At 44.4% G+C, this 16399-nt stretch overlaps 1 protein-coding gene across 1 annotated transcript in view; it reads right to left on the bottom strand.

Annotated features, from left to right (window-relative positions):
- NRXN3 (neurexin 3) overlaps positions 1 to 16399 on the bottom strand; it is a 1457090-nt gene that overhangs the window by 1421628 nt on the left and 19063 nt on the right. The window contains exon 2 of the mRNA XM_023752494.1: positions 227 to 244. Coding sequence (XP_023608262.1) covers positions 227 to 244 — 18 coding nt within the window. The remainder of the gene's footprint in view (positions 1 to 226; positions 245 to 16399) is intronic.

Genomic DNA, 16399 nt, shown 5'->3' with positions numbered 1-16399 from the left:
GAAGTAAATGATAGCATAAGCATGGGAACCACATTCCTTTGGTTTCAAAACCAATACAAATCCATCAATTCAAGGCATTTCTTCTAACTCTAAATCAATAAAAATGCAATGTATTTAGACTTCAGTTCTGCTTAGCATCCCTAGGAAAGGGTCTCACTCAGGGTCAAACATGCACGGTCTGGCAGAGGGGGATGTGCACGGCAGCTGTGCAGACACAGAGACTCACCTGGACCTTGACTGACATCTGTGGCAGCATTTTCAACAAGAGAAAAAGGGAAAGGAGACAAGGGGAGAGAAAAAGGAAGAAGGTGTTAGAGCACACACACACACAATGCAATGTGCCCTTGCATGACTATCAAGTTCATGCAAGACCCCAAAGGTGCTCAACTTCTGAGTACCTAGTTCTACCTTCACCCAAAATCCACCCATGCAAGCTGAGGGGCTAGGCTCCCTTTTCACTGTGCATGTAGCAAGAGAGGTGAGCTTCACATCTGTCCGGAAGCACAACATCCTGGAATCAGATAGGGCTCCAAAGAGCCAAGCAGACTGGAATCCTGCAAGAATATCAGTTAAAATATTCCGGTTGATTTCTGCATACCAACATCCAAGCAAATCCTCCGTCCCTCCAGTTACAGAACACTGGACATGAAGTCAAGCGAGGTTTCCCAGTAGAGATAAAAAAAATAGTAATAAATCACTCCCTTGAGGAATAAGGAAAAGATGCATAAGAATTAAGAGCAAGTTGCAGCATTGTTCATCACAGAGGACTGAAGGATACAAGACCACAAAACATTCATAATTTCCTCCCCAGCATCCCCGATGACCATTCTTCATCACAGACAGCTGTGTGTGTGCAAGAGATTGTGTGTTGAGTAGGTCATTTGCCAGACAAATTAAAATTCTGCCTCCCCCTTTAATTTTTCTCCTGGCTTTCACCCCATCATTAATGACAGGAATTGCCATTTGAAATCACTTTTGATATCTACAAATAGACATCCAGCCCTGGGAAGTGTGATATTTGAATTAAGCCAATGAACTTTCAAAAATGAAAAACAGTTCACTCTCATCATCTCCATGAATACAATCTCCTCCTTCTATCCTCAAATGTAAAACAGAATCATGCCAAAAAAAAAAAAAAGCTGAACTAAGAGCAGCCCAAAGCATTGTTAAAACCCCTGGACCCCAACCTTGAGGATATACTACAGCTACAGAGAAGGAACTGGGGGCTACTTCAGCAAACCACTGGCCATCCAGGCAATCCTGAGTGACTCACTTAAAATCATTAAATGGTGGGTCTGGGATATCCATAGACATTATCTATTTTAAGTCTTTTTTGTGAAGATGGAGGATGAAAAAGGTTGAGAGACTTGCCCAAGGTTACCCAACTAGTTCAAGGACAGAGCCTAGAAAAGAACTTATATCTCTTGAATCCCACCCAGTTCAACTTTCATTTCACTGAAACCCAAGTCCTTCAAGGTCATATGGAACCCAAATTCAGTTTGCAAGCTCAATGAGCACCCAGAAACCATAGGTATCTGAGTGATTGCCTCCTGGCTACCCCATGAGAGGGTCATGAGTTATCCTATGTGCTTCTAATTTGTTGCCATCAGATTTGTAAAGTTCCAGCAAGTTCCTTAGGGTTCTTGCCCCAGAAAAATCCAGGCACTGACCAGACAGAGCTATGTCTCAGCATCTAGGAGGGGCATCTCCATAACAACAGCTGAGCATTCCTCCAGCCCACACCCTGTATTCCTAGAAGCTGTATCTGCCCAAAGAGACTTTTAGAGAGCTCTGGATCATTCCTCAGCCACACCCCCTTTCAGGATTTCTGGTGAGTTGTTAGATTTAGGGGTGGAGAGGCAGCAGGGAGGAAGAAAAGTGGCAAAATAAAGAAGTGGGAAGAGAAAACATTCTGCGTAAATAACTAAGTAGGGCCATTAACTGTGCCTGATAGATTGCCTACAATAGCAGTCCTTAAGATACCCCTTCATTAAACAGGCTATCAAACCATTTGCATGTGGTTGAGTTCAGTGGTGGGAGTATCAACACCAATGTTCATAGAAACATGCTCTTTGGGGGCACCAAGACCCAAGGGAGACAGGATACCTTAAAACTCCAAAGTTCTTTTAATACTAAATTGTCCATTTGGGCATTGTGGTTACAATCCTAAATTTTGGAGACAAACAGGTCTCAGTTCAAATCTCGGCATGCTTAGATGGCCTTGGGCCAAACATTGAACTCTCTCTGAGTCCTTTTCCTCAGCTATAAAATGGGAAGAGAGCAGAGCCTCCCTCGTGGCATTGTTATGAGAATTAAATAAGATTAAATACTTGTAAAGCACTTAACTCAGTACAAGGCAAACACTGCATAAATGTTAGTTTCTCTGATTATTATCATTTTGAATTACCACAAACAGAATTACCAAAAATGTTGACCAGATGGCTCCCTGGAAATGTCAAGAGACCACAGGAATTAAGCTGTATTTACTTTGGTGAACCCAAAATTTGGGTTCAACTCTTCTACTTGTAAGTGAAGATCTCTATTCCAGCCCTCCCACCCCCTAGGTGGTCTCTCCTCCCTCACTTTTTTGGGGGGGAGCGGGGAAGCGGGGGGCAAGACGGAGTCAACAGGTTCTGGGTGAGCAAAAGCAAGAGACAAAACAAATTCCTTTCTCAAATCAAACCTTAATTTGGGCCAGTTCTAATCTTGTGCATAAAAAAACCAGCATCTCTTCTTGCCAAAGAGGGCTAATAAGGTCACCAAGAAAACTGCCAGGGGGCCAGAGTCCAAATCCAGCTCCTGGCTGTGCCACCATCCTAGAGGCAGGTCTGAGCATTATGTTCAATTTGGGAAACAAAGAGACCCCCTGGCCCAAAGCAATGAGTTACCTGAATCTCTGCATTTTAATTAACAGAATGAAATTACAAAGGCAGGAGTAGAATGAGGATGAGGATAGGCAGAGAGAGGGTAAGGATCAGAACTTCACCAGTATTGGCTATATTGTCTGACCAGCATCCTTTTCCCCTTCTTTTTATAGCAAGCCCCAGTTTTCTTCTGGGGAACAAGCTTTACTATCCTTAACCCCTTTGGCTTGGTAGAGATGACCCCCATCCCCACCTTAGCTCTAAGGGTAGGCATGTGACTCAGACAAGGTCATGGGAATCTAGAGCTGGATTGCCAGGACTTAGGCGGTATGACTTTAAGCCAGTTACCTAAGCTCTCTGTGTTTCAGTTTCCTTATCCATAAACTGGGTGTGATAATAGTTCCTACCTTAAGGTTGTTGTAAGGCAGCGGTTCTCAACCTGTGGGTCGCGACCCCTTTGGGGGTCGAACGACCCTTTCACAGGGGTTGCCTAAGACCATCGGAAAACACATATATAATTACATATTGTTTTGTGATTAATCTCCATGCTTTAATTATGTTCAATTTGTAACAATGAAATTGGGGGTCACCACAACATGAGGAACTGTATTAAAGGGTCACGGCATTAGGAAGGTTGAGAACCCTGTTGTAAGGGCTTAGAACACTACCTAGCATATGAAAAGCCCTCAGTCAATGTTGGCTGGTAATTTGATTACCTTCCTATAGGGGAGAACAAGAGTATTAAAACAACAATAACAACAACCCTCACACAGTAAGGCAGTCTGTCCTAGGATGTAGCTGTGGTTGTTCTGACTCCACACCTTAAGGCCTCCCATTCCCAAGGCAATCATCCCCAGAGCGCCCTCTGTCTGTGGTTGATATTGATATACAACCTGCGGTCTCTGTATGGGGGAACAACATTGGGCCCCAAAACTGGACAGAGGAAAACTTTAAGTAGATAGGAGAGAGAGAGAGAGAGAGAGAGAGAGAGAGAGAGAGAGAGAGAGAGAGAAATATGAAGAGAGAGATAGGGAAATAGATGATATAGATAAAGATATATAGATACAGATACAGATACAGATACAGATATAGATATATGAATATCAATTTTAAATAGATTAAAAAGTGGGGACAAATTACAGAGGAAGAGGCAGTTGACAACCACATGTGATTGATCCAGGGGAGGTGGCATCCTCAGCCCTGCCAGCCTCCCCAGCTCCCTCCTGCTGTTTTATTTTCTCACACTGCTGGGCCTGTGGTTTTCCAGAGCGCCACTGCATTTAAATCTATATTCTATTTTCTCTCCTAGAAAATAGGTCAGAACCAAGGCAGAGTTCACCAGGTGGGGTCCCAGAAGGTTTGGCTGGGCCTTGCCTGCAGGAAGCAGCCACCCCACGCTCCCCAAAGCTCCTCCAGGGGAACAGGGGGCTGTGGAAGCAGCAAGTGGGGAAATCTCGGACTCCTTCCTCTTGAGATGATCTAGTCCAAATGAAGGGTGACATGGGAAGGCTCCCCAGGCTAAGCTATACTCTGCAACTGCAACAGCAGCAGGTGGAGAGTCCTCCCCCAGTCCAATCCCCACTCCCACCCCAAACTGCAGGAAATTGTTTCCTTTGAACTATTAAATGCTGATCATATGCACTTGTGGCTAAAGTTGTTGTTGAAGATGCATTGAGTGTCCGTGGTGTACTGAGGTAGGAATGCCCTAATTCACTTCTTCACTGGTTGTAAAGGCAAAGAGAGTAAGTGAAGGGTAGCAGCAGCTTTCAAATCCTTCCACTCCTGGGTTGCTCCCTGGCCCCCGGTTTGAGCATGGCATTCCTAACAGAGGTGGCTGCAGACTGGGCCAGATTTGTTCTCATCAGGAATGTTTTTCCCCTAGTATTTTTTTTTGAGCACCTGCTAACTCCCAAGGTCAGTGTAAATGCCAAAGCTAGGAGGATGGGAGAGGAAAGATGTCCAGTTATGTGAGCCAGTCCTCAGCCCTCCTGTCATGACAGTAGGAGCAACTAAAACTAATGGAGCAGGGCCTGCCTCGAGCCTGTGCATTTGCTGTTTTCCTGCCAAGCAGTCTTCGTCAGGCATATGTAAGACTGTTCTTCACTTTCTTCAGGTATCAGCGCAGATACTACTTCTTCAGAAAGACCTGCTTCAACCTCCTTTTCTGACCCTGCTTTTCCTTTCATCTTGGCACTAATCACTATTTGACATTATATGTGGGGTTTATGTTTTTATTGCGTATATCCCCCATGAAAACCCAAGCTTCCTGAGAAAAGTATTGTCTGTTTCATTAAACACTTGTATGCCCAGAGTTTAAGCAGGGTCTCGCCTATAACAGGTGCTCAGCAATATGTATTGAATGGTGACTAGATCATCTCAACTGATAGAATTCACTGGGAAGGATTCTAGGAGTATCTCCATTTACACATGAGAAAATTGAGGCTCAGGGAAGTAAGGCAGGCACCTGTGGGCAGAGGGGCAGAGCTGGGATTGGACACCCCTCTAGCTTCATCCCCTGACTACACTGAGAAACCCTGTTTTCTTTGCTGTCAGCCTCCTTGTCTAAGGGTTGTCTCCATGTGGTAACAAAGATGTATGGGGTATCTCTAGAGAAAAGAGAGCAGCCTATTTCCTGATAATTTTAGCAAAATTTCCTGTAAAGGCTCTCCTTGGTTTGGCTTAGGTCACATGTCTATTGCTGGGCCAATTACTGTGTCCAGCATCACACTTTGAGGGTGAATGTGGGGATAAAATGGGATAATGTCTATATATCCCTGACACAAAGCTATACTGGTTGTAACAAACCTCGTATTTATTGGGCATTCACTGTGCGTAGGGCCCTATACCCAGGGTTTTATATACATCTTATTTAATTCTCACCACAACCCTAACAGGTCGGAACGGTTTTCATCCCATTTTATAAACAAGGAAACTAAGACCTGGAGGCTCTATCATTACTAATACCTCTCCTACTCAGATTAGGGTAAAGCTCTATGCTATATAATAAAAGCCTAGGTGGCATCGCGCGACATCGTCACAAGATGGCCACCCCCACGTCATCACAAGATGGCCACCCCACGTCGTCACAACATGGTCGCCACAATATAGCCGCCCCCACATTGTCACAAGATGGCTGCCACAAGATGGCCGCCACAAGATGGCCACCACAAGATGGCCAGCAGGAGAGGGCAGTTGTGGGTGATCAGGCCAGCAGGTCAGGCCAGCAGGGGAGGGCAGTTGGGAGTGACCGGGCCTGCAAGGGAGGGCAGTTGGGGGCGACCGGGCAATGGGGGCCATCAGGCCAGCAGGGGAGCGCAGTTAGGGGCAAGATCAGGCCAGCAGGGGAGGGCAGTTGAGGGCAACCAGGCCAGCAGGGCAAGGCAGTTGGGGGTGATCAGGCTGGCAGGGGAGCAGTTAGGGGGCAATTAGGCAGGCAGGCAGGCAGGCAAGCGGTTAGGAGCCAGCAGTGCCATACTGTGAGGGGGATGTCCGACTGCTGGTTTAGGCCCGATCCCTAAACTGACAGTCGGACATCCCCCAAGGGGTCTCAGATTGGAAAGAGTGCAGGCTGGGCTAGGGGAAACCCCCCACCCCCACCCCGTGCATGAATTTCATACATCGGGCCTCTAGTTTTGGTATGAAAGAAATAGTCTCAAACCAGCAGAGGTACCCATCAAGCTGCAAATTAGCGGTTAAAATATTGTCCATCTCCCACAAGTGAGTAAAAGGCACAGCCCAGGACAGAGGGAAGGGGTCAAATGCAATATGACCATAGGCCTGGGTCAGTGGAGCCCCTGCCCTGGACTCTCTGCTTTACCCAAGCCTGTTCCTGGCCCTTCTGCAGCCACCATCCATCCCAGGAACTGAGGAGGCTACAGGGCCAAATGGATGTCCCCACCAAGAGTCAGTAATACCTGCCATCCCTTATAGAGGACACTTTGGAATTCAGAACTCTTTTCCCAAATTGCCAAATCCACATGGACTTGGGCCTCTTCCCTGGGTCCATTCTCTCAAAAGCAGCCTAACCCAATGCTGTATGTACTCATTCAAGAAATGGCCAAAGAGAGGCTGTCTGCAGGAGCTGTGGACTTCTACAGGCTGGGTATCCGCACAAATGTGAGCCTTCGTGGTGCTGGAAGTGGAGAGAAGGGAGGCTGCCCCCATGTATAGTCTTGCCCCAGGTCCACAAATATCAGCCCAGAACAGCCACTGAGGATTACACCGGCCTACAACATTAGGAGAGAAAAAGAAATAAAAGGCAAAGCCTGTATCTCCCCAGCGGCCTAGCCTTTCTTATCCCTGGGGAGAATGAGCACAGGGTTCCTCCCTTTCCTTCAGGAACAAATACAGACTCTATCTTTTTAGTTGGGAGCTAAAGCAAACTTCCAGCAGTGAGGGGGCCGGGTGGCTCTTTCCAGCTGTGCCTGAGCTCTTCAAACACAGGCAGAGTTGTCTCTCCACAAAAGGCCAGGTGGTGTTAGCTTCATCCCCGACACAGAGCCCATTTATCCGCCTTTGTAGAAGACTGAGCCCCACAAGCCCCAGTGCTGTTTGCTTTTGTTCTTTGATGCTAATAACTCCAGATCTAAGCTGGAAAGGAGGGGTAGCTGCTATCAGGTGCCAGCCAGCCCAGGAAGGCAGCAGCAAGGAGAAAAGCAGGATGAGAGGCAGGAGGGAACAAGACGGCACTGTGGACCTGGTCACTGCTCTGCCGGAATACCTGAGGGTCTACGGTACATGCAGTACAAGTGCTGGGCCTTGTATTGAGGGCTTTATATACATCTTATTTAATTCTCACCACAACCCTAACAGGTAGGAACGCTCTTCATCCCATTTTACAGACCAGGAAACTAAGCCCTGGAGGCTCTATCATTATTAATACCTCTCATACTCAGAGGAACACATCAGATAAGGGTCAAGCTATATTTTAGAATAAAATAAACTGTCTCAAACCAGGACAGGCACCCATCAAACTGCAAATTAGGGATTAGAATAATCCCTCGAGGAACCAGAGCTCAACGGGCAGTTGGAGGAAGAGGCAGTCTCCCTGTTACAGATAAAATAATATCTGTGCAGACAACACTTTTTATTTTGATTTTTTTACATATATATTTTTATTGATTTCAGAGAGGAAGACAGGGAAAGAGAGAGAGAGAAATATCGATGATGAGAGAGAATTATTAATTGGCTGCCTCTACACCTCCCCCCCCCCCCCTGCACTAGGGATCTAGCCCACAACCCAGGCATGTGCCCTGACCTGGAATTGAACTTTGATCTCCTGGTTCAAAGGTCAACCACTAAGCCATGCTGGCTGGGCATTTTTTTTTTATGTTTGGAGGTTTGGGGCACAGACATGAGGCTAAGGCAACCTGGGTTTGAATGTGGGCTTTGCCACTTGTCATTGAAAATGTTTTAATCAAATTTTGTAACTTCACCTTCTTCAGCTGCATGGGAATAATGGTAGTAGAGTCAGTTCCTCTAACAAGGGGCTCAGAACCCCTATACATTCCAAAAAGTCGCTGTACTCTGCAAAATCACACAGTAAAAACCACAGGGCTTATAGGAAACATGGGGTTGGGGCCCAAAACCCCAAAACATCATCAGTAGTGAAAATAACTTGCACTCTTATTCTCAATTTTGCCTATGCTCATGTCTTTTTGTTGTTGTTGTTGTTAATCCTCACTGAAGTATATTTTTCCCATTGATTTTAGAGAGAGTGGAAGGAAGGAGGTGGGAGGAAAGAGAGAAACATCGATGTGAGGGAGACATATCAACTGGTTGCCTTCTGCCTGCGCCCTAATCAAGGAGGGGAACCTGCAACCAAGGTATGTGCCCTTGACGGGAATCGAGCCTGAGAATTTGGCAGACACTCTAACCACTGGACAATACTGGCCAGGGCCCTATGTTCATGTCTTTAAGAGCAACAACTGTGTGTGCTCTGATATTTTACTGTGTCCCTTAGCAGACTGGTGTAAGTTAGTGGTAGGATAAAAGAACGGCAAGCTACAAGTTAAAAATTTCATAGTTTCATACTTGTAAAATGGAAATACCAAAGTAGTTGAGTGCATACTATTCAATGCTTTCTATTTACTAACTCATTCTATCCTTACAACAGCCCTATGAATTGGTATACATTACTGTCCCATAAAAATTAACTAAAAATAAAAGATAGAAACCCATATTATATGTGATACATGGTTAAGAAACACGCAAATACTACAATAAGTACAGTGCTTGAAAAAGACCTGAAGACTTGTGAAAGTGGGAAGCTTGTGAATTGTTATGAATTAGTGAGAGGAGGGTCACCTGAAATTGGGTGGGTGTGGCTCAGAGCACACCTGGTGACTGAAGCAGCTGGCACATGTCCAAGTGCGTGCATCCTGTGTATTCCTACACAGCTTGGTTCAGCTGGCCACAGCTCCTGCCTTCACCAAGCGTTTCTCATGGATGAAATTATGCTTAACCAAAAGCAAAATTATTATGCTCAAATAGTTCCCTGATAGATCAATTGCATGGGAACACATTTGCATTTTCAAAACAGGCATCATAGCAGAACTGACTGTACCTAATTTATTTGACTGGTAGGATCAAATGAGATGATCTATATAAAGTGCCTCACACAATGCCAGGCACAGAATAAACATCCAATAAAAACTCACTGAAATGGTTAATAGTAGTGTCTCTGCTGGCTTGTTGACACATCCCTTATAAACTGAAAGTGCCAAGTTGAGCTTCTACTGAGCTGTTTAAGCCTTGCAAACAAAAGGCATCTCTAGCTCAATACTTCCCAGCCTTAGGTCAGGAGGTTGGCACCTACAATAGGCTCCCACCCAACAGGATGAGGGCTTTAGAAAGGTCCTCACAGCAGTTGGACACGGCCAGGGGTCAGGGTACAAATGCCATCTTCCTAGGTAAAGAAATGGATTCCAACCTCTCTAAATAAGCATGACCCACCAGGAAGAGAGGTGTATCCCTGCAGCTCAGAGAATACCAGGAAATCAAGCGAGAAACTAACCTAAATGATAGGCTGCCCAACACCTAGTAGGATAGAGAAGAATACAGCACAGGAAGGGCAATTTTCATGTTGCAGAAACAGACTAGATGCAGACATCTTCAATCGCCCTGTCCCCTGCAGATAGCACAGGGCTCTGAAGTCAGGAAGACTTGGGTAAAAGTCCTGGCTCTTCCACACACTATGTATTTGATCTTGGGCATGTTAACTAACCTCTCTGAGCCCTTACTTCCCCATCTGTAACATGGGGACCATCTGTATACCTTGTAAGACTAATGTAAGGGTTATAAGGAACTAAAATATGCAAAAGTGTGACTCAGAAGATAAGTGCAGGGATCATTTTTCATTATAATCTGCTATTTATTGAAGACCTCCATCATATATATATGAATGATCTCATTTAATCTGGATGTAGACTATTCTTATCCTCATTTAACAGACAAGGAAGCCAAGGCTCAGGGAAGTTAACATTCCCAAGTCCAAGTCCACTCAACTCACAAGTAGTAACCAGGATTTAAATTCAATTTGTCTGAATCCAAAGCCCTTTTCGCTCCTACAGTACTATCCCTAATCATTCTTCCCTCACTGTTCTAACCATCCAAATTTCAAATATTTGGTGCAGAAAACTGATGGAAAGAACTGATGGTCATTAGGTATTTTAAAGTGATCACGACATCTGCTACTGGGAGGAATCACAGGACCCATGTTTCAGAGAAAGAATTATAAGTTGAGGCAACAAATCCACATCTGAATTCCATCAAGATGTGAACAGGAGTTCCTTGTTGTCACCCTCCCTCCAAAAATTCTGTGGTCAAATAAATTTAGAAAACAGTGGGTTAAAGAAAGGCAATCAAGTATCTCTATGGCAAGACTCCAGAAAGCCTCAGTTACACTAAGATCCATTGTAAAATATTCAGTTTTCCCAAAATTTTTGAAACATTGGACACCTCTCCCTCCATAAAACACCTAGTCACCTCTCAAGGAGCATAGTTTGAGAGACAGGCTTTAAGGTTCTCAGGACAGCTGGGAAGGCTTTTTTATCATAAGCCTGTATCCTCACCTTTTTTGTTGTTGTTCCCACAGTGAGCCTTTGTGTCTGGTTCAATTTGAAATAGCTAACATTTATTGACCACTTACTACATGCCAGACACTGACTTAGGCACTGGGGACTCAAAACAACCATGGGGGATGCAGTTAGTCCACCTAATAAACCAAGAAAGGACTATGATAGGACGGCAGTAGACGGTCATCTTTTATCACACTTAACACTAATGGGGGACTCGGGCTTGGCAGGGAATGCTTCTAAATCTGTGCTGAAGAAACGGTAAAGTGCCCCCCAGAGAATGGGTAGCAACAATCAAGTGGAGAAAAATCTTATAAGAACATATCACCCAAACCAGCCAGTGGTCAGGTTGACACCCCTGAGTGCTGGGCTCCGTGGAAGGCATGTCATGCACCAGAAAGACCATAAATTTTGAGCTCAAATACCAATTTTGCTATTTATATGTGACCTTGGTTGAGTTCCTTAAACAGCACCTGTAAAATGGGGACCATATCCATTTCAGACCTGTCAAGATCAAAAGAGGCAAATGCATGTAAAATGCCTAATGATCTGACTGGCACCGCACTTAGCACACATTAGTTCCTTTTTCTTTGATGGGTGACATCCTGGAGTAGTGTGTTCAGAAAAAGTCTGAGCCTGCATTTGGGCTTAGAAAGAAGAGAGGGTAATGATTGATTAGCAGTGTCTGCCATGAGTCACATATTGGCTCAAGGTAGCTGGGGACTTTCAACTGAATGCTTCACCAAGAGTCCCCACCCCGAGAAAAAGAGTTTTCTAGAGACTTGGGAACCATCAGTAGGAAGTAAGTAGCCCTAATAGAAGGCTCTCTCACTACTAAGGCCCTGTCAGCTTTTCTGCATTCCCTTATACCAGCCGTGGGCAAACTACGGCCCGCGGGCCGAATCCGGCCCGTTTGAAATGAATAAAACTAAAAAAAAAAAAAAAGACCGTACCCTTTTATGTAATGATGTTTATTTTGAATTTATATTAGTTCACACAAACACTCCATCCATGCTTTTGTTCCGGCCCTCCGGTCCAGTTTAAGAACCCATTGTGGCCCTCGAGTCAAAAAGTTTGCCCACCCCTGCCTTATACCCATCCCTTTTTTCCATTTTCAGAAAATGGGCAAGGTTGATTTCTTCTCTCTATAAACAAGGGTGTGTGGTGGTGTGAAATTAGTATAGTATCTGCCCTGGATCTAAAAGAATCTTCTTTTGAGTCTGAGAACCATGCATGTGGCCTACTATTACTGCCAGTCCCATTCTGAAGGGGTCAATGGGATTCCACAGGCCCTTCCAGAGGCAATTCAGGGACCCAGGCAGAGAGGCATTCCACTGCCAGGAACAACAGAGATCAAGCAAGCATCCAGGGAGCCCCTGGAAGAAACTACACATTTTATGGATTGAAAACATTCTTTTTGCGTTATGATTAATCACCATTTTTACCTTATCATTTCTGTGGTCCTATGGTTAAAAAGCAGTAGAGCCCTGGCTGAGTGGCTCAGTTGGTTGGAGCATCATTCCATAGAACCAAAATACTGTGGCTTCAATTCCAAGTCAGGCACATAACCCAAGTTGTAGGTTTGATCCCCTGTTGGGGCATGTATAGGTGGCAACTAATCAATGTTTCTCTCTCACATTGTCTCTCTCTCTCTAAAATCAATAATAAATAAATAAAAAACACACAATATATTCTTGGGTGAGGATTGAAAACACAACAACAGTAGAAACATAAAAATGGGAGGTGGGTTATGAGATTGTTTCAGAGTAGAGGAGACGGAGGAAATTTTAGAAGTGGAAAAGTTCTAGGATGTCGAACAGATTCGTCCCTTTCATTTTACATTCCTCTGGCACATATTCGTTACACAGTCCGATGTCGAGGGACTGTGCTGGCTGCCAGGATGATGGCAGATGGACAATTCAGACATGAGTCCGGCACTCTTGGAGCTTCAAGTGTAGCTGGGGAGATGGGCCACAAATAGCCAGACAATTAGTTATCCTTTGAGGCTCAGATGAGAGAAATAGACCCCAGACAGGGGAATTGACATGTCCACCCAGCTGGTCAGTGTTGAAGCTGAGACCAGAATTCCAGTCACCTGTGTCCCAGTTCACTGCTATTCCCACGGGGCCACAGTTGGGGCACCAGGAGCTTGACAGGGGTATGGGAGAAGAATCTGACACTAAGAGTACAATGGTGGCCACATCTCTGCATTTTCCACAGAAGAACAATAGCATGAGCTGGGAGATTTTGCTGTCTTCCTGGCACTCACTCATGCATTATAGTGGTTCCAGCTGCCTCAGCTAAACATCAAAGTCTTCAACAATCAGGACAACAAGGAAGAAAGAGGAGAACTTCCCCCAGAACCATGCAAGTTAGAAAGCACAGGGAATGGGGGGTGCAGACCCACCCACAGACCGAGCTCTAATCTATCTGCTGCACTTTGCTTGAGAATTAATCACACAAATCCCTTGATAAATCAAGGCTGTTATTAGACAACACTAATATCCCCCTTAGAGTAATCCAGACAAATACGCTAAGAGGGTTGTGGGGGGAGTAGGCGGGGGGGGGGGGGGGGAAATCCCGAGTGGCTGGGACACAGATCGCTCTCAAGTTCTCATGCAACCACACATGAGCCCATGCATGGGCACTGCAGGCCCCCAGCCCCATCCCCAGATGTCTGTTCCCAGCAGCACCCTTGGCCTCTGCCCCAATTGCTTTGGGCAAGGACTATAAACTGAAGAATGAGCGAACAACCCCTGCTTCCCTCTCCTCCCCAGCTTTGCCACTGACCTAATTCTCCACAAGAGAGGATTTTTCCTTGTTGGTCCTGCTTGTTTGTAAATCATGCCTAGTGCACACAGAGCCTAAGGCGGGCCTGGCTAGGAAGCAGGGAGAAGCCAAGAAGCTTGGAAATGCGGCCCCAGCTGCCATTTCTTAGGGAGCAGGATTACTGGAAATTCTGTTAGGCTCAGAAGAGTAATTGAGGGGTGGAGGCTAGGAGGAGGCAGGAGAGGAGATCTGGTAACACAAAGTTTCAGTTTGGGGTTTTTATTCTTTCTTAGCAAAATAAAAATCTAGTTATCCTATGTTAATTTCCAAAGTTGCTTTAAGTATGTTCCAGGTAAATAAACTCTGAGAACCATCATTGTAGGCAGGAGCTGGTTTCTATGCTGGCCTGTTCCTAGGAGTAAGTATTTGGATAATTTTACCCACTTTCTATTCTGATCATTGATCAGACAAACATTGGCACTGGACAGGCCTCTGAGATCACATAATTTATTTTTCTTCAGCATTTACCAAGAGGTTTTGGTTGCACACTTTGACCCTGAGGCCTTTTAACTCTATGTTGGTATAATCAGGATTAGGCACACACTGAAATATTTTTTTATCAAGGGAGTATTTTTCAGACGCAAACAATGTAAGGCTCATAATTCTTCAATTCATTTTCTCTTCAGCATAGTTAAACCACTTCTTATTTTTCCAATTCATTTATATTTTACGGAATTCTTTTGAATGAGATCAATTCCTCTCCATGTGTCCTCTCCAGTGAAGATTTGATTCATCGATCAGTTGTTCTTTTGTGTGCCTCTAAAATTTTGCCCCTATAACTTCTCCCATTGTGAACATTCTTTCGTGGTCATTATTCCTACCACATCTAATGTTCTCACGTCACATTTGCCAGTTTAAATTTTGTTGCGAATGGTTGATTCTTCCTTCAATGTTTTAGTCAATAACAAATTTTACCATGTGCATTTTTAGCTGCTTTCAGTTCCATTTTGTGCTGATTTTTTCCTGACGGTCTAATTTTTTCCAGGTCAATTTTTGCAGCTCAAAAACCTCTTCCTACTACTAATGTTAGTCTCCTTCTGACTTTTTTTTTAAGCAGGTCCAAAACATACCTGAGGGGTCACAGCATCAGGGTCAAAATATCTTGTGTTTGTATAGAGACCAGTGACCCAGGATTAAAAAACTGAGCCGAGGTCATAGATAAAATTAGCAGCAGAGTTCTGGTGGATCATTTTAGAAAACTGGTACACAGCTCCTCCCTTGATAAAAAATGTTTCAGTGTGTGCCTAATCCTGATTATACCAATTTGGAGTTAAAAGGTCTCAGGGTCAAAATGTGCAATCAAAACCTCTTGGTAAATGCTGAAGAAAAATAAGTTATGTGATCTCAGAGGTCCTCTCCAGTGCCAATGTTTGTCTGATCAATGATCAGAATAGAAAGTGAATAAAATTATCCAAATACTTACTCCTAGGAACAGGCTAGCATAGAAACCAGCTCCTGCCTACAATGATGGTTCTCAGAGTTTATTTACCTGGAACATACTTAAAGCAACTTTGGAAATTAACATAGGATAACTAGATTTTTATTTTGCTAAGAAAGAATAAAAACCCAAACTGAAACTTTGTATTACCATATTTTCTTAAAAAAAATAAAAGGCATTTAAGACCCCAAAATTAAAAGGGCATGATCGCAGATTTTTTTTTTAAATCTGACTTTATAATGAATTTCTGACACTATGTTCATCTTTCTTGTTTTCCTGAGGAATGGTAAAACTTCGTGTGTCTGTCCTATCAGGTTGAGGGTAGATTGGCGAGTCCCTCTGTGCTTCAGTCTCCTTGTCCAAAATGGAAATAAAAGGTCAATCTATTCACACAGTTCCTGAAACATAGTAAGTGTTCAATAAATATTAGGCCATTTTGGGTCAAGTGGTGCCCAGACTCAGGCTGTTTTCCTACTCCTCCAAGCTGAGAATTTCTTAGACAACCTGGAATATAAATGTCCCTCCTAAGAAGAGCTAAAGGACATGGACTGATCAGGACAACCCCTATTCCTCTTCCTGTACCAAGAAACACGTCATGGCAGGTGCAAGACCTGGGATAGTAGGTCCTATGTGAACATAAGCGCTAGGAAGAAAGGGCAGCTCTTTGGAAGTGCTCAAGCTGATTTCTGGGTTGTGGATATACTCATGCTGTGTGGCTACTTAAGGAACAAGACTCTGGACTCTGTAGGCTGGAATCAAATGACAATCCCTGTGACTTTCTTGTTTCATCAGCCTTTCATCTTTACCTTCTCCATAAACAGATTCCTCTAGATCAGGGGTGGGGAACCATTTTTCTGTCAAGGACCATTTGGATATGTATAACATCATTTGCAGGCCATACAAAATTATCAACTTAAAAATTAGCCTGCTCTATTGGTCAAAGATTGAATTAACTCACCCCTAATGCCTTGGTAAGGCCAGACCAAATGATTTTGCAGGCCTTATATGGCCCGAGGGCCCACAAGTTCCCCACCCCTGCTCTAGATAGAGATTCTACCCCCAAATCCTCACCTCTAAGGCTCTGAACTCTGGGAAGGAGACGTCCATGTGTATGCTAACTTAACAAATAAGCTCAGTTATCCTTATCTTATCACACTGATAACTTCTCCCCTTTCCCACCACCATACAGTCCC

Source organism: Myotis lucifugus, unplaced genomic scaffold (genome assembly GCF_000147115.1).
Source record: "Myotis lucifugus unplaced genomic scaffold, Myoluc2.0 scaffold_34, whole genome shotgun sequence".
NCBI lineage: Eukaryota > Metazoa > Chordata > Mammalia > Chiroptera > Vespertilionidae > Myotis > Myotis lucifugus.
This window is presented reverse-complemented; position numbering and strand designations above follow the sequence as displayed.